This window comes from Onychomys torridus, chromosome 1, assembly GCF_903995425.1.
Source record: "Onychomys torridus chromosome 1, mOncTor1.1, whole genome shotgun sequence".
Lineage (NCBI taxonomy): Eukaryota > Metazoa > Chordata > Mammalia > Rodentia > Cricetidae > Onychomys > Onychomys torridus.
In genome coordinates, this window is record NC_050443.1 from 163,121,011 (window position 1) to 163,144,812 (window position 23,802).

The window sequence follows — 23,802 nt, forward strand, 5'->3', positions numbered from 1 at the left end:
TGGCTGCTCTCTGCATCCATGAGAGCAAAGTTTAAAGCTTAATTACATTTGCCGCCTTCCTTGCCTCTGTAGGCTTGAGCATGCCGAGGCAGCAATATTTTGTTAGTCTCATTAATATTTTTAATATTTTGTTAATTATTTGTTAGTACCTTTTCTGAGGGACGAATTGGCCAAGAGTGGAGCCTAGACTGTAGTGCTGCAGGTCACCGTAGGAGGCGCTCGGCCCCACCTTCTTAAAGGGTCTGGACCGGTTTCTCTTGCGGTTCATCTCTATGGTGTCCGTTGTGGCTGCTTCCGGAAAGGGCGGGGCTTCTGCTTCCGGTGGGGCCGTCTCTAGAGCAGAGATGGCGGCGACAGCGGCCGAAGATGCGGCCTCTGGCTCTGGAGAGCCCCGGGAAGAGGCGGAAGCTCCGGGCCCCGCCTGGGATGAGTCACAGCTACGAAGTTACAGCTTTCCGACCCGGCCCATCCCACGTCTGAGCCAGAGTGACCCTCGGGCGGAAGAGCTCATCGAAAATGAGGTGGGGGGCGGGGCTGCTGCTGAAGGGGTGGAGGAAGGGACCTAGTCACGGGGAGAGGTGGGAAACTGACCCGGTTGTGGACTGAGACTTATGGGGCGGGAAGGAGAGGTGATGGTATGTCAGGAGTGCTGGGCAGGAGAAGTGTTGTGATACCGTCGAGAAGAAATCATTAGCTCCTTGGAATTACTTCATTGATTTTTCTGATGTTTTTGCTCAGGAGCCTGTGGTGCTGACCGACACAAACCTTGTGTATCCTGCTTTGAAGTGGGACCTAGAATACCTGCAAGAGAATATTGGCAACGGAGATTTCTCGGTGTACAGTGCCAGCACCCATAAGTTCTTATACTATGATGAAAAGAAGATGGCTAACTTCCAGAACTTTAAGCCGAGGTCCAACAGGGAGGAAATTAAATTTCATGAGTTTGTTGAGAAACTGCAGGACATACAGCAGCGTGGGGGAGAAGAGCGGTAAGTTGCCCCGTGAGTAGAATTAGGGGATCCATTCCTCGTGCTTGTTTGAAGGTGTGGTGGAATTGGGTGGGAAGAGATTGGCATCGCCAGCATCTGGGTTCCGTTACTGACCGGGTGGATATTCTGCTCTACTATCCTGTAAGGGCTTTGAGTTCTTGGTGGTTCTTTGTAGAAGCGTGAGGGATGAGAATAACATTAGCCTTAAGCTGTGACTCTAATTTCTTACCTTAGGTAGTGAGATTGACAGTTACCTTGCAGGGTCAGACAGAGGAAAGGCGGGCTTGAATGTGTCTAGGCAGAAAGTTTTAGCAAGGCATACATCCTGTTTTAAGTAAGAAGTCAGTGTATGGGTGTTGGTTTTTTCTTCCGGGTTTTGATTTGGTTCCAGGGGGTGGGGCAGGGTCTTACTCTATAACTGGCTGTCCTGGAACTTGCCATATAGACCAGGCCGGCCTCAAACTCAGTAAGATCCTTCTGCCTCTGCCTCGAATGTTGGGATTAAAGGCGTGTAGGAGTGTTTGCCTGTATGTATGTCTTGTGCACTGTGTATATTCAGTGCCCATGGAGGCCAGAAGAAGGCACCTCTGCAAGTGGAGTTACAGACTGTTGTGAACTGTCATGTGGGTCCTGGGAACTGAACTCTGGTCCTCTCTGTGGGGGCTCTTACCTGCTGAGCCTAGTCTCCAGCCCCTTCTGACTTTATTTTTTTCTTTATTTATTTTTATGTATGCAGAGTGTTCTGCATGTACATCTGCATGCCAGAAGAGGGCATCAGATCCTATTATAGATGATTGTGAGCCACCATGTAGTTACTGGGAATTGAACTCAGTGCTCTTAACTGCTGAGCAATCTCTCCAGCCCCACTTATGAGTTTTAAAACAGACACACACACACACACACACACACACACACACACACACACACACAGAGAGAGAGAGAGAGAGAGAGAGAGAGAGAGAGAGAGAGAGAGACAGACAATAATTGCTTGTTGGATTTAGCCCTGACGTTGACAGTTTGCAGTCTTGGTTCTAGAATACTATCTGGAGACAGCTCGTGCAGAAAAGTGAAGTAGTTTGTTATGATTTGGGGTTAAGGGATTTCAGGATCCTTTAGCTTTGGGACGATCAGAACAGATTGCTTATTGTGTACCGGTGACCAAAAATCACTTGGGAGAGTGATTCTTCTCTTTGTTTTTATCTCCACTTCTGAGGACAGTCCAGTTATATAGGTTCCAGTCAGTCTCACATTGTGAAATTGTCCCTGGAGAATCGCTTTTGCTGGGAACTTAATAGTGAATGACTGTTGTGCATTGGAATGACAATGTCTGGAGTCTCCTCTCTTGATTCTCTTTCTGACTTCCTGTCAGCAGTATGTCCCTACGTGAATGGATTTTAAATGTCCGGGCCAGTGAGGTGGTTCGGTGGGTAGGGTGCTGAGTCCCGAGCCACTAACTTGAGTCTCTTCCCAGGAGCAGCATGGTCGAAGAAGAGAGCCAGTTCTCACCAATTGTCCCCACGCATGCTCTGAGGTCGTTGAGCTTTTATTATTCAGTTGTCATAGGAGAATTGTTTCTATTCACTTCTGCAAGCGTCTCTAACTCTTTTTGTTTTGTTTTGTAAATATGTACGTTATAGCCAGGCATGGTGAGACATGCCTGTAATCACAGAACTCGAGAGGTAGAGGCAGAAAAATCAAGAATTCAGGGCCAGCCTCTGTTATTGTAAGAGAGTTTTGAAGGTTCCTTGTAGCTAGTTTTTCCAAGTTACTGAGATTCCTAGTTCATTTTGTCATAACTGTTAGGATTTAAAGCAGTGACGTCCCTTATTTTTTCACTCTCATATGTGTTTGTCTAGGGTCACATCATCTTGTTGATTCTTGGACACAATTGTCCCAGTAGTTACAATCTGGAATTGCAGTTGGATGTAGTAAAGGGAAAAACAGGGTAACGTGGACTGTTTATTAAAATTATATTTGGGACACAAGTCCCTCTGTGGACATTTGATTGGTCAAAGAAAGTTAAATAAGACTGTCTTACGTGGGCACCAAAGAGTTAACTTTCCACAAGGAGGGACTGGTGGTATGAACAGTGTTAGAACCAGTCACAGCGGTCATCAAGGGCCAAGGGAGCTGTGTCAGATCTTAAGAGTCTGAAAGAAGGCAGATTCATCCTAGACTGTGTGGTAGGCTTCCAAGAAACTAAATTGTATGAAATTTCTCTGTATATGCACATTCTTAAATGAGGCCTTTAATTCTTAGGTAATATGTACTGTGACCCAGAAGGTTAAGAATCTCATCTTTAAGAGCTTGTTGTGGAGCAGGGCTCAGACAGGGGGAAAGAACTCAGCTGTGAACCATGTTGAAGTCCTGCATGACTACAGCTGTTCTCTGTTGGGGATGTAGTAACAGATTTGAGTTTCCAAACAGAGAGGTCCTACCAAGGACTGATCTCACTGGTGGAATTTTTTTCTTGGGGATATAGGTTGTATCTGCAGCAAACGCTCAATGACACCGTGGGGAGGAAGATTGTCATGGACTTCTTGGGTTTTAACTGGAACTGGATTAATAAGCAACAGGGAAAACGTGGCTGGGGGCAACTGACCTCTAACCTGCTGCTCATTGGCATGGAAGGTAAGAAATGCTTCTGAAAGCATGGCTTTGCATCATGCAAACCTGATTTCTAACCCTGTCTCCTCCACTTACTTGCTCCATGACTTTGAACAAGTCACTGAACTTTTTAGTGGTGCAGCTCCCTCATCTGCTGAGGAACAAGATAGATCTTATAAATGGCTACCAAGATTAAATGAGATAATGCATATTTTAAGTCTCTTGGGTAGTGTCATGCAGTCTTTTGTTTGTTTTTTGTTTTTTGTTTTTCTTTTTTCAGAGCTGAGGATCGAACCCAGGGCCTTGCACTTGCTAGGCAAGCGCTCTACCACTGAGCTAAATCCCCAACCCCGGTTTTTGTTGTTGCTGGTTTTTTTTTTTTTTTTTCCTGAGACAGCGTTTCTCTGAGTGCCTTTAATCCCAGCACTCAGAGGCAGAGGCAGGTGAATCTCTGAGTTCCAGGCCAGCCTGGTCAACAGAGTAAGTTCCAGGACAGCCACGGTGGAGAAACCCTGTCTTAGGGGGAAAAAGAAGTTCTTTTCCTTTCTCAGTTGCTGTGTGAGCACAGACACTGAGATAGTGAGGTCTCCTTGAAATGTTACTGCACTCCATTGCATTTCAATACACTGAAGGGATTGTATTCCTGTAATAGGAAACTTTCTTTTTTTCTTTCTTTCTTTTTTTTTTTTTTTTAGGTTTATTTATGTCTTATGTATACAATGTTCTGAAACCTTTTTTCTTAAAAGACAGCATCTCACTGTATAGCTCTGTCTGTCCTGGAACTCACTCTGTAGACCAGGCTAGCCTGGAACTCACAGAGATCCACCTGCTTCTGCCTCCTGAGTGCTGGGATTACAGGCATGTGCTACCGTGCCTGGCAGAAACTATTCTAATATGGTAAAACTTTATCTCTTAAACATATATTTATGGGGTTCAAATGGAAAGGACATAATGGGCTTTAGCCACCAGTCTTCTCCCTACTTCCAGTTTCTCAGGCCCTCTCTTAAAGGCACTTCATGGCATACTAGTTTGTGTATCTTGCTGGGAATTTACTTACACCTAAGTAAATATGTAAATGTGTTCTGAGTTTTTTAATGGTCTGTAAAATTTTAATTTTATGTGTATAAATGTTTTGCCTGCATGCATGTATGTGTATGTATATGCACCATCTGTGTGCACGGTGCAGGTGAACATCAGAAAGGGGCAGTGGATACCCTCGAACGGAGTTAGGATGGTAGTAAGCCATCCTGGGGTGCTAGGAGTCCAACCCTGGTCCCCACCGAAGCAGCAGGTGCTCCAACCCACCAAGCCAGCTCTCTAGCCTCTTAGTTTTTGATTGAGTACAAAGAAGTGTCTAAGTGCTGGTCAGGAGAAGGAACACTACTTGCAGGCAGTATTATTACTTTTCTTTTCCAGCACCAGCTCAGTGCTAGGCCATCAAGAGCTGTGTAATAAGTGGTGAGTGGCCTTCCATGACTAAAGAAACACAATAAGTATGTGATACCATGGACCTCATTGAGCGCCTCGGCCTCCTTTTGTTGGTATTCTCTTAGGTTTGGATGGTTGATAACATAGTAAATAGGTTTCCCACAATGCAGCTTATGAATTGATAACTTATCTCTGAAACCAAGTTTTGGCTCTTTAGAAAGAAGATAGTTCTGGTTTCCTTGATTCTGGGTTAATCCCATTGCTTTCCTTTCTTGTGGCCAGATGCAGGGAAGCAGCTGCCTCTGGTGGAGATGTGAGGGCTCTTTTGTTTGAGGATGCACTTGGACTGTCAGCACTAGGAATACAGCTGTTTTGGCATACTTGGCTAGCATACAGGATGTTTTGTTTTGTTTGTGACAAGGTTTCACTACATACCCCAGGTTGTCTATGAACTTAACTATGTAGCTCAGGGTAGCCTCACACAGCAGTCCTGCCCCACCTCCCTAGTGCTAGGGTTACAGGTATGTACCACCATGTTCATCTGGGAATGTTTTCTAAACTCAGAGATTATATAGAATATACAGATGTGACCTTGGGTATACAGGAATAGATGGAACGTTCATTATGGCGGAACTAATTCATGGTAACAACATATGTATGTGTGTATATGTATTTAAGCTTGTGGTGCTGGGAATTGAACATAGGCCCTGTGCTTGCTGGGCAAATGCTGTACCACTGAGCTGTCCCAGCCGTTTAAAAAACATTTTCCCTAAATGGTCCATGCTGGCCTTGAAATTATGACCCTCCTGCTTTAGACTCTTAAGTAGCTGGACTTACAAGCCTGCACTACAAGGCTTTGCCAAGGTGGCATTCTAAGCAATGTCTCTTAAATTCTACGACCCTTTCTTCAGTAACTTAGTAATCGTTCTCTCATTGAGTCAGTAGCCTCTGAGCCCCAGTGTTGTTCTGAGCGATGCTGTATCCCATAGGTGTGGTGAAGTGAGAGCAGCATCGAGCGTCTTTGGGCTCCAGAAGAGCTCCCCGAAGAAAGCACACATTCCTAGAACCAAAGTGAGTAGTTAGCACCAGAGTAGACTGTGTGCTGTTGGTACCAGTCACAGCAGTCATCTCTCACTGTTACTGCCAGCTAAGGGCATTAGCCACCATTGAGGACAGTGTGCTAGCTGATGCCTTACCCAGTGATGCTTGCTAGAGTTGACTGCTCAAAATGTAACACCTGATTTAATAAGAGTTGTAATGGCAATTTCCTGATCCTGTTTTACATTTAATTTAACTTTTAGCAGGGGGGCAGCTAGACTTCACTCCAGCACTAGGCTCTGTTTGCATTTCAGCTGTGTGGTAGAGCCACTGACTACCTCAGCTAAGAAGATGTCTGTTTTCTTACAGGAAATGTGACGCCTGCTCACTATGATGAGCAACAGAACTTCTTTGCCCAGATAAAAGGCCACAAGCGTTGCATCTTATTCCCTCCAGATCAGTTTGAGTGCCTCTATCCATACCCTGTCCATCATCCCTGTGACAGGCAGAGCCAGGTGAGCTTCTCTGCTCTGAAGAGGATGTAGAGCTCTAGGTTCTAAGGGTGCCTTTGAGACCAGAGGCTGGAATACTGTTGCTCTTCCCTTTGCGGGTATGGCAGGTTGGCATTACTGCCCAGTCTTGCCTTACAAACAAGTCCAGAGAATCATTTCACAGTGTAGCCCGCATGTTCCAGGCTCCTGTGATGATTCCCAGATATTTGTAAGTATAAACAGAGCTAATTATTGGGGGGCAAGCTCCATCATTAATGTTGGTGAACTCAGATCACCTAATTATTTTTTGACTCAGTTTCATCAAAATATTAATGCCTCCACTGACTTTAATAATTGTTTTCTTTTATCATGTATGCTACTTCTTTTTGATAGGGAGATAGGTAAATAAAATATTTTCTGTGTATGAGTGTTTTGCTTGCATGTATGTGTGTGCACCATGTGCATGTCTGGTGCCTGTGGAGGTCAAAAGAGGACATTGGATCCTCTGGAACTGGAGTTCCAGATGGTTTGTGAGGCTACCACGTATGTGCTGGGAACCAAATCTGGGTCCTCTGCAAAAGCAGCAAGTGCTCTTAACTGCTGAGCTCTCTCTCCAGCTCCCGACATCCTCTTCTTGAGGAGAAAGATGCCTTACTACTTCATGTAGTAGTGAGTCTTCTGGTTAGGATTTGTTTGGGAGAAAATATTTGGAAAGGTTTGGGTGATAGGTGAATCCTAACTCCTCATATCCTAAGGCTTTTGAGGAGCTTTTCAGAGCTCAGGAGCACTGAAGTATAGAATTAATTATCATGTAACAGATGAGCATGGACTTCCTTAAGTTGTTCTCTGAGAGGGGCAGTTAATATCCATTGTATCTCCTGGATACAAACTCTGAAATCATGTTGTAAGTCTCTCTTTTTTAAAGCTGCCACAGCAAGCAATCACTGGACTGATCTTTTTCTTTTTCTTGACCCTTAGGTGGACTTTGACAATCCTGACTACGAGAGTTTCCCCAATTTCCGGAATGTGGTTGGTTATGAAACAGTGGTGGGCCCTGGTGATGTTCTGTACATCCCAATGTACTGGTGAGAAGGCTAGGGATGGGGCCTCTTGGGAATACTTTCTTTCCTGTTCCCAGAAAGCTTTATTTGTGTCCGTTCTCAGTTGTGGCAGGATTAGCCTACAGGAAGATTAGCATGTCCAGACATGAGCATACTAAGCATAGAGGACCACTCTATCTCTTAAGAAAGGAAGGCAATTGCTCAAGTCCAGAGAAATCTATACTCCCTATATCCACCTCTTCAATATTTGGAGACTGAACGCCACAGCCTCTGTGTGTCTTACAGGATGAGCATAAAGTTCCTGTCTTCACTGTTTCCCTTAGCTGTACTATAGTAGTTTTCCATCCTTGTCTCTGGAAAGTAAACAGGAGCCTCTTTTTTTTTTCTTTTCTTTTTAATAGGTGGCACCACATAGAGTCATTACTAAATGGGGGAATTACCATCACTGTGAACTTCTGGTATAAGGTGAATATAGTGGGGTTTTGTTGTTGTTACTGATATGCATACACAGACATTTATTTGTGTCTGTATCCATATGGAACTGGAACTGGGCCTGGGGTGAAGTAGGCATAGTGTAGTGAGTAGCCTTGGCTGGGATGGGGTTGTTTGTTGGTTATGCCTGGAAGTGATTTGCAGGGAGATAAAGAGGAGTAAATTGAACTATTTTTTTTAGAAGAGAATATGGTACTAGAGCTGAAAGCCTGTGTTAAAGGTATTTCCTGAGCTACTGCTTCCTTTGTAGGGGGCTCCTACCCCTAAGAGAATTGAATATCCTCTCAAAGCTCATCAGAAAGTAGCCATCATGAGAAACATCGAGAAGATGCTTGGAGAGGCCTTGGGGAATCCACAGGAGGTAAGGGTTGGTGACATTCTCTGGAGGTCCCCTTGTTGCAGTAGCTGCTGGCCTCTTCGTTGACTTTATTTGTATATTGAGGAAATCTTGTTTTCTGATGAGAGCTGGGCATGACTGGCGGACCCATTAGAATGCGTTCCATGCTAGTAGTAATGTCTGCCTTGGGGCATATGTGCCATCTGGGGACCCCCGAGAGGATTTTTCTGGAATGGGACGTGTGTAATAAAGCAGCTCCTTGTGCTCTCCCAGATGGGCCAGGCTGTTCTAGGTAGTGTTGAGTCCGGCTTCTCACCTAGGTATATCACTGGTCCATCGGGTAAAAGGAGGAGGTTTGAGTTTTAGCTGCCTCACCTCCTCCCAGTGCTTAGCCTCAACACCAGAGACGCTTATAGGCTGGAGAGCACCAAGACTGATGCAGGTGGCCTTTTGTTAGAACAGAGAAGCATTTGAAGTTCTTGAGGTGCATCAGGGAAACGTGCAAACACACTTCCAGGTATTTGGGGTTATTGGCTCCTCAGACCATCTTCTGTCTGATGGGTGTTGCTTATCCAAGGGGTATTGTAAAAGGGGAGGAAAAATCAAATGGACCTCCAAAGGGTCATGCCCTAGAATAGAATACTAAGTTGATAGTCAGGAAACTTGATTAGAACATTTACAAGGTCCAGTGATCACTTGTCCTTGTCCATGGCATACTTAGTTCTCCTCCAGAATCAGGAGACAGGCGGTTCTGATGGGCTCCTCGTGTCTCTTTACAGGTGGGGCCTTTGTTGAACACCATGATTAAAGGCCGTTACAACTAACCTGCAGAGGTCAAGGCCTCCTGCCGGGGGACCGCTAGCTCGTCCACATGCTTCGTTGATGAGGACAGGACACTCCAAGCACTAGTATTGCACGCTGCACTTAATGGACTGGACTCTTGCCATGGCCCTGGAGGCAGGTGTCTGGGGCGAGGCAGGGTAGCTGGCTCCACTCCCATTTGGAAGGATTTCTCACACTTGCCTCTTGAGCCCCAGAACCTTCCCCTCTTCGCCCCCCCCCCAAAGTCCTGCATCAGTGTGTGGGGTCCCAGCTTTTGGTTGTCATCATGTCTGTGTTAGTCTGTCAACCTCAGGGTGTGTGTGTGTGTGTACATGTGTTCATAAGCCTGTGTATACACACACATGCATGTATCTGTACCTTGTTCCTCTTCCTGGGTCAGGATATCACTTCTGGCTCTCAGCTCCTGTCTCCTGAAGCCTCAGTGCCTCAGCCTGAGAGGGGAGAGGCTCCTATATCCCTACTACATTTGGGTGTGGTGCCAGAATCAATCTGCTCATCAGTCTGCCTCTGCCAGTTTTTGTAGCATAGTCAGGCTGCAGGCCAGTTAGCAAGAGCTGCTGGGTCCCTAATGGGGACCTTGAGAAGGAGCCTTGTCTTTGGGAGCCTAGATAGCCTTCTAGTGGAAGAGGATTAGATAGGGTTCCGGTTGAGAACTACAAACTCAAGCCATACATAGGAGGAAACCTTGGGAACCTAAGATCGGGATTGTGCGTATGTTCCAAATTACAGACACGCGCAGCTGTTCTCTTTCAGTACCAGCTCTTGCCCCTTTGCTAGGCACTGAGGGAGTTCTCCTAGCTCTGACTTCTTTGGGCTCCAGGGGTATGAACTTCTGCATGTGTGTGTACACATATGCACACTTGTGTGTGTGTGTGTGTGTGTGTGTGTGTGTGTGTGTGTGTGTGTGTGTTCGTTCACACTTGCCATCCCTCTTGCTTACCAAGGTTCTCTACTGCTTACTTTGTCCAATGTGACAGTACAGTGTGAACTCCAGATACTGCCTGACTTAGCCTCTAGCTTTTGAACTCGGATTTTAGCCATCCTTTCTTGGTCAGATCTCACTGCAGTCTACCTAAAGCTGACTGGCTTGAGCCTCCAAGTCCTCTCTTTCCCTGTCCAGGCCACATCCCCTGCACCTGCTGAGTTTCCTGGCTGAGTAGATGAAATGGGATCAGACTTAGGCAGCTAACTCAGTACCTTTCATCCTCCTCAGGGCAAGGGCAAAAGTGTCCTCTTGCCTCTTGGAGCCAGCACCTCTGCCAGACCCAATATAACATCGTATGACAGCTAGTGTAGGATGACTGGTGGGGCATGGAGGTAGAATTCACTTTTCTGTTGGTAGCTATTTATGGGAACCCTCCTCAGGGCTGCAGCTTATACCTGGGCAGCTCAGTGTTACACAACAGCGTGCCATCGTTCACATTTGCTCAGAGGGAATGGGCCCTGCAGTTTGGCAGAATGGTGGCCCTATGTCCACTTACCTCGAGTCCCTTCTCCTTCGTCTTTTTCTCTAAAGTCTAAGTGGGAAGTCTAGCTTTATTCCCTTCTTTCCCACTTTTTTACTCCCATCCCCGAGTTTGACCTCCAGTGTCTGAGCTGTGGCTCTTAGCCATGAAGCTCAGCTTACAGTGCCCCATGGACTGAGAAGATACATGCATATGCCTGTGCATACTTGTGTATGTATTTGGGGGAGGGTCTTTAGTCCCCCATTCTGGGGGCTTTGATGCAATGTGGGTGTATAGACCTGGAACCTTCTCAAGTATAGCTCTTCAAGTACAGCCAATGCTAGGCAATGTGACTGTAGTAAGCAGCTCCATGGCCTCCATCGCTTTGGGGAACAAGGAGTGCAGCAGGAGGGCAGGGCAGGGCAGGCTCTTGTTTTCATTCTCAGCAGGTCTGCCTTCCTGCCTCTGCCCTTAAAGCTGTTGGCATGTGCAGGAGGGAATCCTTCATGGTATCGTGCCTCATACAGGTCTGATCTAGGGTGGCTGGGGGCAAGGAGAGAGAAGGTAAACTTTGGGACTGTGGCAGGATTGATGCTGGTATGATGTAATAGCTACCTGATCTTAGACACCTGGTGTGTGCCTGTGGCCTTTAGCTCTGTCCCCCACAATCCTGCACGGTAGCGTCTCCCTTCTTAGATGAAGAAACGGCTCAGAGAGTGGATGGAGAGTGACAGGTCAGACCTAGTCTGTTTGGCTGGAAATCCACCCTACCCCTGCTCCTCCTTCATTTCTTCTGAACCTTTCCTCAGTCTTGTTCCTAGTCAGGGTGCAAGCAGGCTCAGGCAAGAGGGTGTGGAAGGGTGAAAGCCTTTGGAGGCTCCAGCTGGAGACATGGAAGCTGGAAAGCCATCTTAACAAGTGGGGGAGGCAAGAAGTGACTGTAGAGGAGTGAGATCTGCTGGGGAGAGGGGTTCTATGTACCCTGGAATGTAGGTCCCATAGCTCCTCTCAGCATGCCTCTGCTTCAGAGTTGAAGTCGTTCTAGATCACGGATTCATGTTCCGCTGTGTCTCTTCCTCCTGGAGATGAGATGCATGTTCTTCTCTCACCTAGGTTAATGCTGTTTAGGCTCCCATTCTGCTTGAGCAGAGGAAACATTGCTGCTGCAGTGTTTACCCATTCTAACCAGCAGCATGGGAGTTGGATGTGCCAAGGAAGGTGGAGACTTGGGCTTGTCTAGGGGTCAGCCATGTTGCAAGATCCCATTTTTATACCAGCACTACAGTGAAAACTACTGTTTTGTGAAGTCAAATATTTGCTGGGGGGTTGGAGTTATGGGGTGGAGGAGGGGCTGTTCTGGGCATCAGTTGAGCAGATGCCCAGGATGCCTGGGGGAGACCAGCTTCCCCTACAAATCAGAGCTCTAAATTACAAGGTTTTTACCAACGCGAACAGTTGGGGGAAGTCGTCTGCTCTCATTTGCGTAATGGTTTCTGTCACTGGTGATTAGACACAGGATGAAGGAAAAGAAATTTGACAATTAGGAATGAGCCATCATTAATCTGAATCTGTTAGGAGACAGAGTGGGGAAGGATCCTTACTAGTGGGCCAGCCCAGGATGGGGAGACACTCCCTATCTCTGACCCACAGAATCTTCTGGGCCAAGTACCCTTTTGGAGTTCCCACAAGTGTAGGTGGAGCTTGCATGCCTTCATAGGCTAGGAGTCCAATCCCAGCCTGAGATGGATTTAGAAACAGACATCGTTCTGCATGAGCCAACAAAGTTAAAGATAGATGAGTAAGTGTATTAAATACAAGCCCTAGGGCAAAGACTAACAGTAGTGTAGTTTTGATGTGTGCTTACTGTTATGGGAATTATTTCTGTAATAGTCAACATTGTTGGTCTCCCAACTGTGACCAACACTTCCGGTTGTGCAGGACACCTCCTCTTTGACAAACCCTAGGAACGTCTGGGAATTGGAAAGGAAACCATCTGAAAGTACAGAGCTGAGATCTGGGCAAGGTGGGCACTGTTGGAGGAAGAGGATGGGTTCAGCATGGGCTCCCGGGAAGATACTTACCCTTCCAGCCGCTCAGCAGCGTTGACTTACTCTGGATCAGTACATCTGTGGCTATGGGGACATCGAGGTTCCTGCCTCCAAGACTAGTGACCAGTGACAAGGCTAACTATTAATGAGCTGTGGAGAATCCAGCTTAGATCTTCCAGTGTCCCTGATTTACCTCATCGTTCACTCTCTGTCCCTTCAAATGCCTAAGACAATATTAGTCTGCACCAAGAAGTAGTCCCCATCCTTTGTATGTTCCTTAGATCCCAGGCCCCTCAAGGATTAATTAGGATGGGTTTCTGTCTCCTTTCATAATGTGAACTTCTCAAGGATGGTGCTATCTCACTCCTTGGTAAGTTCCCTACCTCTGTTGTCTTTCATCCTTCAAAACTTGGTGCAGAATTTAGCAAGGGCTACCAGCAGTGACCCTCTGACCAGTTTTGCCTAGATGGGGTAGGTGTGGGGATGGATAGAAGTAGCTCAGGTTCTATAAAGAGGCCCAGGCCTTTCCTGTTCCTACCTATTTCTCTTGGTGTCCTCTTAACGCACCTCTAAATGGGTGTTTGGGCTTTCAGTGACCTCTTTACCAAGGCTATTCCTCAGAGAAACTCTGGTTACAAGTGCTGGACTGCTTGGCTCTAGGGTCCGTCTCCACAGGGTTCTCCCTGCTCCCTCTTCATTTCTGACCTCAGGTAGCTAGCTCTGTTGACTTGTCCCTGGTTAGTCTGTGTCCTGTCTACTCTTGCCATTCCTTTGTCTTTACATGCTGGTTCAGCTTGTCTCAGTCTGCTGGTCCTTTTCTGCCTGTCCTTCGGTCAGCTCTGTTTAATTAAAGGTCTATGGGGTCCTGAGTGGAGGAGCCCAGCTGAGCACTTTGGGGACACTTCTGGAGAAATAAAGGCTCAGAAACATGTCCTCAAGGCCCATGGTCCTGTGAGTGGTGATGCCTTGGCTAAACTGGGGGGGGGGGGGGGACCTAGAAAGGGAAAGGACTTGGAGAGGAGAGGCTGCTAGGAAGCGGCCAGGCTGGGGACCAGGCTGGAAGGAGTGAACTTGTGCTTCCATCTGAATGTGTTCTTGTGCCTTAGGGTCCACCAGTTCAGGGATGAGGGACATTTTCTGAATGTCTCCTAATTTCTCTCAGGTCTTTGGCTCAGTGTCACCCAGTTTGACAGACCCCTGCGTTCCAGAGGTTGCTAGAAGGGAAGCAGCATAGTGAGTAGGCTGGTGTCGAGAGTGGAGGCCTCTGTAAGGAGGGCTGCAATGGTAGGGATCATGAGAAAGGGACCCAGTGGTCAGCATATCACCGGATGACACTCCATTCCTCCAAGAGAATGAGTACAAGAACTGACTAAAGAAGTCAGTTTAAAACTGCCCGCCCTCCTCACCTAAAGTCCCATTTTGGGAAGGAATGTGTGTCCTTTAACTTTCAAGGGGAAACAGTCCAGTGTTTAAAAGCATGCGTTTTGGGGTCTGGTACACATTTCTAGCTTGCTACTTACCAGCTGGGTTTGACCTTGGTTGATTCTTTTAACCGCTCTGAGTCTCAATTTCTTTTATTATAATAATGTATGGGGGTGGGGGTTGAACATATCTACCTCAGGGTTGCTGGATTAACTGAGATGATGTCTGTAAAGCTTCAGCACAGTGCCTGGCAAGCACTTAATAAATGGCTGTGGTGGTGGTGGTGGTGTATAGTATGTGACTTATTCTAAAAACTTGCCGTCAGTGATGTAGAACAAATCTCCAATGACCCATCCTCTTGGTACCTAACTCCAAGCCACTTGTGCCTGGTCAGCTAGACTCCTGTTCATAGCAGCCTGGGCCCTGGGGAGATGCCCTCAGCTCTGAGCACCTCACTGACAGGCCATGGGAACTCAGTGGCTCCCCATTCCCCCTGGAGAAGCTATTGCCCCTCACATACTGAGGCACTGGCACAGGTGTGAGCACCCACCTCCACTCACACCAGCCCCTCCCTCTTTGCCACTTCTGACTGTCACAAGGTTTGGTCATCACTCACATCTGAATTCCTCATAAGAGAGTATGACAGCTGAGGCCCCTTTGGTTCACTTGTATGCCATTCAGTGTGTTTAAACTACAAGTGTGCCAAGTGGCAGAAGGAATTAAAGTTGTGAAGAACGAGTGGGTATTATAGGTACTGTTTGTTAAGTGCTCTTGTTCCAGGCACCGTGCTAGTCCCTTGTCCTGAATGCTTTAAGTTGGGGGAGGGGGCAGGAGTAAAGGATGCACAAGGACAAGCACCTGACTTAACTTGGACACCCCCAGAAGGGACAGGCCTTCTATAGGAAGTGATACAGCCTGAGCTGGTGACTGGAAGACAGGCTACCCATGGGTTGCAGGAAAAGTAGAAGGCCTCTTTCTGCCCAGGTTTCTCTTGCCTAGTCCAAAGGGCTTGCCCAGGGAAAGGGCCAGATAGGAATACAGAAGAAATACAACCCTTTGGTTAGTCACGGAAATCTAAAAATCTGGTCGGTTGCCAGCCCACATTGCTTGTGAAGGGCAGATAGATTTGGAGTACCCCACTGTCCTCACATGCAGTCTAGCCTCTGAACCAGGCCTTGTGAAGAAAGTGTTGAACCAGCCTACTCAGACTTCGGCCTGAGATAGTCTTGACTGGGTAGAATTCTTTGTACCACCACTAGCTACAACGTCCCTTTATCTCATGGTGCCAAATTGGGTGGTTCCCTCCCTAGCCACTCAACTTCTCAAGGCTCTGGCTCTAGCCCCATGGGGGAAGATGCCTATGCCAAGCCATCCCTCTGGGCTGCAGGCCTTTAGAGTCACCTTGCAGTCACCCTTTCTGTGTAACTCTGGCCCTGGGCCTTGGCTGGCTTCTATACTGCACCAGCCAAATTTACTGGCTTATTCTGTTTGCTTAAGACCTATTCACTTGGTCATTAAGGTCAACCCTGTCTTTGAGGGAGCTCTGCACATTAACCCAAAATCAGTACGTGGGTGGGGGGTAGGGAGCTAGGTTTTTACTCCGCTTGAGTATACAGTGTGTAGTGCAGTGTAAGAGAGAGGCTGAGAATGAAGAGTACATACTGGGTCTACCATTCTGCATGACTCTGGGGAAATGACAAACTGCCTGGGCTTGATCTCTTCATAAGTCTCACTTTGTGAGAGTTACACAAAACAAGGTAGGTGAGGAGAGGCTGAGCAGAAGGATGGATGGTCATGGAGAGAGCTCAGCCTCCTTAGCCTCCAGGGTCAGCCTTCTGTCCTTCCCAGAGTCTACCTCTTCTCCATCCAGCTTCCCAACCAAGGTCCTATGTCTAGTCTTAAGATATGCCTAGTTGTCTGCACCTGAGCAGGGCACAGGTGTGAGTATCCACCCCTGCTCAAGATTCCCTTCCCCTTGTCAGTGACCTCAGCTTTAACAAGGACCTCATCACCACAGAATTCATTTTCTACAATATAAAAATACGGAACTGTGAAGTTAAAATATATTAGACTTACTTTTCTCACTCCAGGAATAAAGAGAGTTGCTTAAAGGTTTTTACTAGCTAGTGACAGTAGTCAGGGCATGGAAGGAGACACTTCCATTGCATCATTGTGTCACGGGAGGGCCACGGTGGTGCAAACCGAGTTGTCACAGACTGTTGTGCTAGTCTGCGGGCAGGCAGATTGCCACAGGCTAGAAGGTGTTGCCTCTGCACATCTTTGGAATTTCACTTCTGTTACTTGAGCAAAACTACTTTATAGTCAGCATGGCTGTTCACAAGGACTTGCTTGCTGTACAGATAGGGATGCTTTGGACACGATTTGTGAGTTTGAATCCCTACTTGGCCACTTTCTAACTCTAAGCTTAAGTAAGGTGACACTCTGGGCCTCAGCTTCTTCCTGGTGTGGCTGTGAAATCACAGGTAGCTTGCAGCACTGAGGGTTTGTCAGGCTGGCTACAGACTCAGCTCAGGGTGAGCTCGGGGGATGTGTTGATCGTGGAGACTATAGTGTTGTGCCTGAAGAAAAACTGCTGATAGCGGAGTTTCCTGACTCTACCCTGATTCTCCGGGTACAGTTCTCAGAGAATCCACAGGAGAGGTGAGGAAAGGAAAAATGAAGACAATAAGGCGGTGGAAGGGACTGGGAATCCAAAAGGCAGGGCTGGGGTCAAAGAGGGTCCCGCTAGGACAAGATCTGGAGTAAGAATGGAGACCTAGACTGTGCTGCTGTGTCAGCCCCAGAACAGAGGAAGGGGCACGAGGTTTCCTGTGTGTTCTTCTCACAGCTGAGTGCGACTAGTTAGTCTTGCTGTGCCTTAGTCCTCCATCTTTAAAGTCGTGAACACTACCACTGCCTGCCAGAGTTGGTGAGAGTCACATAAAATGAGCGCAGTAAACACTCATCCTGGGATGTCCCTGAGAGTGAGGCTTTAGGGGCGCTCCTATAGAGGTGAGCCACAGATGACGTTCAGACGTTTTCAGATTACAGTTTGTTATGGTCATAGCTGGAAATCAGCAAGGCAGCATTTCCATCAAAATACCATCATTCTGCCACATTTGACTGGCTGGACTTCTCTTCAAGAACTGAAAGCAGTGTATGCAAGAGGCCCTTTGAAGCTGCGTAGGCTAGGTTTGGATCTTGAATCTTTCATCATTGCCTTCCTTACATTGCCTGTCAAATTGCTGTCTGAGTTTAGTACTTTAACGGGTGCTATCATGTGGCTGCTAGGCATGAATGAGACAAGTAAGATTTTTTAACTTGGTGCCCACTAAGTGCTCAGTAAAAGTTAGTTTCCTTACCTCCTTTGGAGGCAGCTTGTTTGTCCAGCAGAGGAGGGAAGACCTGGTTGTTCATGTCTGAGCATGAACCATGACAACTTTTCCTCTCATTAATGGGGAGATCTATGGTCCCAAGGGAGTAGAACAGTCATGAGGGGTTGGGGTAGAACTCTGCAGTATTGAACATGGGGTTCTTCTAGTTCATGTGGGGATGGGGTAGACCTAGAAGTGAAGTCATAAGAAAGAGGGTACCACTGAGTGCCGGAGGGGAAAGACAGGTAAAGACGGAACAGAACCAAGGGTGACAAGGCAAGAAAAGTGTCAGTAGAACTGTAGGTATTGTGACCACAGGTCAAGGTTGGGAGAGATCCTGCAGCCAGCCAGGCTTCATCTAAAAATCTCTAGAAGTGGTGGTCTACGAAGAGAAGAAATAAAAACTAGGTATTATCAAAGCGGGAAGGTGTTTTAATTATTTTCAGAGTCAAGAAAATGCACCAGTCAAGATGTTTGGTAAATCACCTAAGTTGAGTTCTAAACTTAAGTGAGCAGGTACAACTAGGTGCAGAAGAATCAACCCAGCATGTGGGCTGACTGCTGGCTTTGGTTTGTGACAGGAACTCTGTAGCTGTGCTTTGCACGCCCATAAATAGAAGTTCTGGGCTCCGTCAGAATGCTGTCTGACTATTGTGCAATCTCAAGCATCCGAAACAGTAGCCCCAAGAACATGGGGTAACTTCCTTGCTTCCTGGCTAGATAAGCAGAATGTCGTGGAGGCCTCAGAATAAAGGGTAAGCACATTTAGGAGTATCAAACCCATATCAATACTATGCACTTGAAATAATCTGTAGGTTTGGGGGTCTTTTTTGGCTTTGATTTGTGTTTTTTCTTGAGATTGTCTCATAATGTAACTCAGGCAGACTTTGAACTCACTCTCTGCCCTACTGCCTCAACCTTTAAGTCCTGGCATAATAACTGTGTATTATCACATGGTCTCTCAATTTGTGTTTTAAGTCCTTGACATATGGGAAAGAGTTTGTTAAGATAAGCAGGTTTGCTATGTAATGCCAACATTTAAAAAGTACTGAGTATTTAAAGTGATTTTTAAGCTCAGGTCTCACTTGTTTCTGAGTAGTTTGGGAACATTTAAAATGACTTAAGATTTGCCTTAAATCCTTAGGAAAGTTAGTTGGGGGTCAGATAAATGAAGTACTTAAAGAAATCAAAGATGGTTGTGGTGGCATATACCTGTTACCCCAACATTTGGGGAGCTTTGCTGAAAGGATGAGGCCCCCTGGGTTATAGCAAAACCTTGTCTCAAACAAAACAGAAAATAAATAGATCAAATATATTTGTCATTTTCATACTTAAAGGAGTCAAAATGTAATTGGGACTCTGTTTTAAAAGCAAATAAACTCAGAGACTTGTAAGCCAAACTTAAAAGCTCACAGGAAGACGAGGGCTTGAGGTAACTCCTGAGCAGTTGTTTCTGTGGAATAGAAAAACCGTCTCCGTGGGGCAAAAAGCTCACAGCAAGGCTTCAGTCTGTGTCCCTCAGCCTTTCCAAGTACCAGGCAACTGGCAGCTAAGAGAGGACCACCACTGTCAGAGCACAAGTGTTCTGTTTAGCCAATAGCTGCTTTAAAGGTCTTTAAAACTTGATAGCATTAAAGGTTGAAATCCCCATCTAAAGAGATTTCTGACTTCTCTGGAAAATCAGTCAATCTAATGACAATAAAGTCAAGTTTCCTACATGACAGCAATTGGCTGGAGCTGAGTAGCTTCTGTCTGTACCCCAACCCCATCTGTATTCATTTCAGTGGTCAGTCTCCATTCTTCATTATTGGATCTAAACATCTGGTTTGTCTCATGTGACCTGCGTGCCCCATATAGATGCTTGAGAGTGTGACCTCTAAACTTAAGGCTCTCTGGGCTTCCTAACAGCTGATAATGTGTAGCCAAGGATGAGGGCCCAGGAAGAGAGCAAGCCCTGCCTGCTTTCCTCTCCACTCTCATAATCTCCAGCCAGGCTGCCTTGGTGTCTCACCTCCAGCCTGTATAGGAAATGTGAGAAAATACATACATAGTGCTGTTCCAGTCTATGACTAGGTAGTGTGCTGGCCCTGACCTTATCGTTCAGTGGACTTCTGGTCACCTACCTAGGTTGGTGCAGCCTGACTGGACTGAGATTAACAGGATTTCACTTTCTGAAGCTCCTGGACCTCCCTGGTCTTTCTGGGCTTGTGAATCTCCTGCCTCCATCTGTCATCACAGCCCACTGTACTACCTCGTTTAGAAGGCAGGCCACTGAAACTGTAGGAGTGAAGAAGTGGGTTTGGAAGTGTTTGATAGGTGCCAACTACCATTTAAGGGGCAGCTAGTAGAGGGCTTTTCAGCTTGTAGACGAGGGAGGCCACTGCACAGTTGTAAGTAGAGAAATCTCCAGAGGTGCAGAGTGATAGAACATGAAGTAGCAGACACAGGATATATAAAATAGCAAGGATCCTCCAGGGAGATCCAGAAGCTCAGAATCATGCAGGAGGGGGCACCGTGGGAAGTCTGCAGTCCCCTGAAGTTATGACTGAACAAATGCCTTGGAGGACATAAAGAGGGCAGGTGTGATCCTGAGGCAAGAAAACTCTCCAAAGCAGCTGACAGAACCCTCATGTTGTCTGTAGATGTGGCAGCTACATCTGAACTAAATGGCCACAAAGCTTCGGTGAAGAGTCAGATTCACTGAGAGCTGATTGATGGATCCACATCAGTCTGGATGTGAGGGAAGTCTCCAGAAGTATACCTTAGGGCTCAGTCCAGGCCTGTGTCCTGTCTGACACTTTTATTGACAACTGGCCGCGGCAGCAGGTTCATCAGGTTTGCAGGTGACAGGCCTAGAAGGTAGGAGAGGCAGTTCATACTTTGCATGAAAGAGTCAGGATCCAAAACGATGTCAGCAGGCTGGAACCAACAAGATTAAATTTAACAGGGATAAATGTAGAGTCCTGCACTTAGGTTAAAACAAAATCAATGACATAAGTACTGGATAGGGGCAGACCCAGCTTGACAGCAGTTCTCGGAGAGAAAACCTGGGGTGGGGGCAGTGTGTGTAGTCGACTGAAAGCTCAATATGAGTCAACTGTGATGTGATTACTAAAACTCTAATATAATCATGTGCAGCACTAACCAAAACAACAGCCAGACAGGAAGGTGGGTGTGTGCCACTGTTTGCTGGGATGGTCAGGCCCAATTTTATGATCATTGATTTTGTTCTGTTTTTAAAGGGTGGGTGCAAATGAAAGGGATTCAGTTGAGGCAGCCAGCAGGGCAATGGGCATGAATACTGTCAGAAGCTTGCCTGAGGCTCTGGGGTGCTGAGATTTTTAGAATGCACTGTGACCCCCATCGAGGTGACTGTGCCTGAAGCACTTTCCTAAGATTTAGAAGAAATAATGAGAGCCTGCATTTCCTTACTTCCTTTGGGTAGACATGGCAGGGTTAGGAATTAGAAGTATAAGAGGCAATAGGTGGGAGGGAATCTGGACGTCTCCAACGTGCTCCCTTGGGCCGAGCCGCCCCGATGTGGCCACGGTGTGGCGCACTTGCTCCATGCAGGGATCCAGAGCCAACTTGGGTGGAACTGTGCTATCCGCACTGCCCACTTCGGGGAGCCCTTGAGCCCCACTCTACACAGGCCAGCTAGGCCTGAGATTCCTGTGTAACAAGAAGACAAAAGTCTGGAGATGAATCCACAGCCCAGGCACTCAAGGACTCTGGCTGTGGCACCTACTGCACCGTGCTTCCCTGTCTGAGCTGTTTTTCTCGTGGCCTGTGTTCTGTTATGGAGAGCCCAGCATGCCAGGGTCACTCTTCTGACTGGAGAGTCTAGAGATCAGGAGTTCCACAGTGGTGGTGTCATGGAAGGCCTTACATTTGGTCATTGACAGGCCATGAGGCTGGCATTAGTTTACCTCAGCTCAGTTATGTCTTATCATGGAAGCTTGATAATACTGCCAAGGAAGTCACAGCCTTAGAAATGAAAAGTCACCACCCACAGCAAGGCCCCCAGGACATGGGAGTCTCCAGAGGAGGGGCTTAGAAATGTGGATTTCTGTCTAGTTACATCTGAAGAATCACTTAGCAGTCTGACTCCTCACCAGTTTCCCAGCTGGTTCTGATGTCCTCTGACCACATTTTCTCAGGGCCCAGCTGGGCACAGTGTGGCCATCCTGAGTCTGGGCTGGCAGAAGGAACACGGGCTTGCTTTCCAGAACTAGCCAAATGGTGGGGAAGAAGGTAAACCTGGGGGTGGGGACACAATAATCTCCCAAGGGATGTTTGAGCCCCAGGAGAATAGCCATAGAGGAAGTTGGCTGTAGGCACCCGGAGTGGGGACACTCAATAGTAGAGTGATGGTACCAGGGTTGAGTGTAATGAGCTGCTGAAAGAGATGTGGTCAGAGTGTAGTGGGTGAGAAGTAGGAAGAGAGTGGAACTGGAAGTGAGGGGGGTACATGGGAGGACTGAAGAGGAAGGTTTGCTAGCTCCTGCTGTGCCAGGAGGACTGCAAAAGGAGATTGCCATGCTCCCCAAAGCCCCACGGGGGCAGCCATTCATTGTGATTTGTGCTGAGGCCTTGAGCCCCAGGATAGTATTTTCTGGACTAAGGGGACAGGGATGCTCCTGAGTACCTAGGGGAGCTTACCTGGTCCCTAGGAGTATAAGTGAAGCTGAAGTGTGTGTGTGTGCTGGAAGGTTGACTGTGTGAGATTTCCAAGAGCCTCTTCCTGGGTTTCCTTACCGATTCCAGACAAATGAATCGGTTTCCAAGGCTTTCCCATCACCTTTGTCCACCCACTCCCGTATCATTTTACTCTCCTAGTTTTTGTAGGGCTCACCTCCCTGAATGAAGAGCACTCCTGTAAGCAGTTCATGAACACATCTGCAGACTGACAGCACCTTCAAGAAACTCTGAAGACCTGTGCAGGGGACACCCTGGAAAGAACCCTCGCTTTCCAAATCATTGAACGGTGGGGCGTGCATACAAAGGGAGCTTGCACACCCTCTAAACAGTCACTCCAGCTTAGTCCTGAGACTAGATCCCCAACACTGTACCTCTGTGGGGCCCAAGCCTGGGTGGGAGGTGAGATGCACACATTACCCACAGAAAAGGGAGGCACAGTAGTCCAGTAGAGGGGTCATGAGAGTCTGCTGACAAAAGCAACATGCCCTACAAGAGACTCTGGGGCTGCAGAGACACTGGCCGCTAAGAGTCAGGCAGGCAGCGGTGGAGGCTCGGAAAGGGTGCTAGAACTGCTGAGAACAGAGAACCAACCCTGCCATGTTGCCGTGGGATAGGGGATTGTGCGGTGAGACATGGTTGGACAAGGCAGCATGGTCTGCCTCACCAGCAGACAGGTAGGATCAGTGCATATGGCCAGAAGCTTGGGGAGGGTGCAGAAAGGGCCCCCTGCTTTGTGCTGAGTGCTGTTCTGTGTTACTAATTCTCAAATGCATCTTATTCTGACCAGTTTACAAATAAGGAAGGTGAAGTTCAGAGGGGACATAGCTTGGCCAAGATCACATAGAATTGATACCTGAAAGGTTTCTCCAACACCTGAGTCTGAAAGTGATCTCAGCAGATTGCTCAATTTTTTGGTTTTTGGTTTGTTGTTGTTGTTGTTTTTTCGAGACAGGGTTTCTCTATGTAGTTTTGGTTCCTGTCCTGGATCTCACTTGGTAGATCAGACTGGCCTCGAACTCACAGAGATCTGCCTTGGCTCTGCCTGCCGAGTGCTGGGATTAAAGGCGTGCACCACCACACACCTGCCACATTGCTTCATTTCTCCCTCTATTTCCTTACCTGAAAGTAAAGATGGTGGCAATAGCATCTCTTATTCCAGAGAATGTCACCGTTTTCATTGTTATATCTCACCTCTGGCCACAAACCAAAGGTGGAAGTTCCTGGGAATTAAGTGAGGGTCACAGGGCCATCCACTGGTGTTATCAACAAAGGTCATTGTTGTTGTCACAGTGTCCAGAGGGGCTTTTGAAGGATGGGAACCAGGGGTGTTAGTGGTCAGTTCTGTCTCAGTTGAGATGTCATGGGAAGGCTGTTGGAATTTAGCTCTTCGGAAGAGTACCAATCCCAGTGACTGGGGTTGCCTGGGTAAAAGTCCACATTAACATGAACTTGGGATCTGGGAGAGACTGGGGGAAAGTGGTACCCAGTTGGAGTCACAAGACTGTGGAGGCAAGCCAGATCTAAGG

General features: G+C 47.2%; 1 protein-coding gene across 1 annotated transcript; it reads left to right on the forward strand.

Annotated features, from left to right (window-relative positions):
- The first annotated feature begins 315 nt into the window (after positions 1-315).
- On the forward strand, positions 316-14,481 carry Hif1an (hypoxia inducible factor 1 subunit alpha inhibitor). The gene is made up of 8 exons (XM_036170342.1): positions 316-521; positions 739-989; positions 3,472-3,620; positions 6,432-6,577; positions 7,532-7,638; positions 8,016-8,079; positions 8,357-8,467; positions 9,223-14,481. The coding sequence occupies exons 1-8, from the start codon at positions 345-347 to the stop codon at positions 9,265-9,267; spliced, it is 1,050 nt and encodes a 349-aa protein (XP_036026235.1). The 5' UTR covers positions 316-344; the 3' UTR covers positions 9,268-14,481.
- The last annotated feature ends 9,321 nt before the right edge of the window (positions 14,482-23,802 follow it).

Excerpts from the sequence above, each read along its gene's own strand:
- Hif1an (XM_036170342.1), top strand. The coding sequence starts at position 345 with ATGGCGGCGACAGCGGCCGAAGATGCGGCCTCTGGCTCTGGAGAGCCC. Across the intron at positions 6,578-7,531 it reads CCTGTGACAGGCAGAGCCAG|GTGGACTTTGACAATCCTGA; the intron begins GTGAGCTTCTCT and ends CTTGACCCTTAG. Across the intron at positions 8,080-8,356 it reads CTGTGAACTTCTGGTATAAG|GGGGCTCCTACCCCTAAGAG; the intron begins GTGAATATAGTG and ends CTTCCTTTGTAG.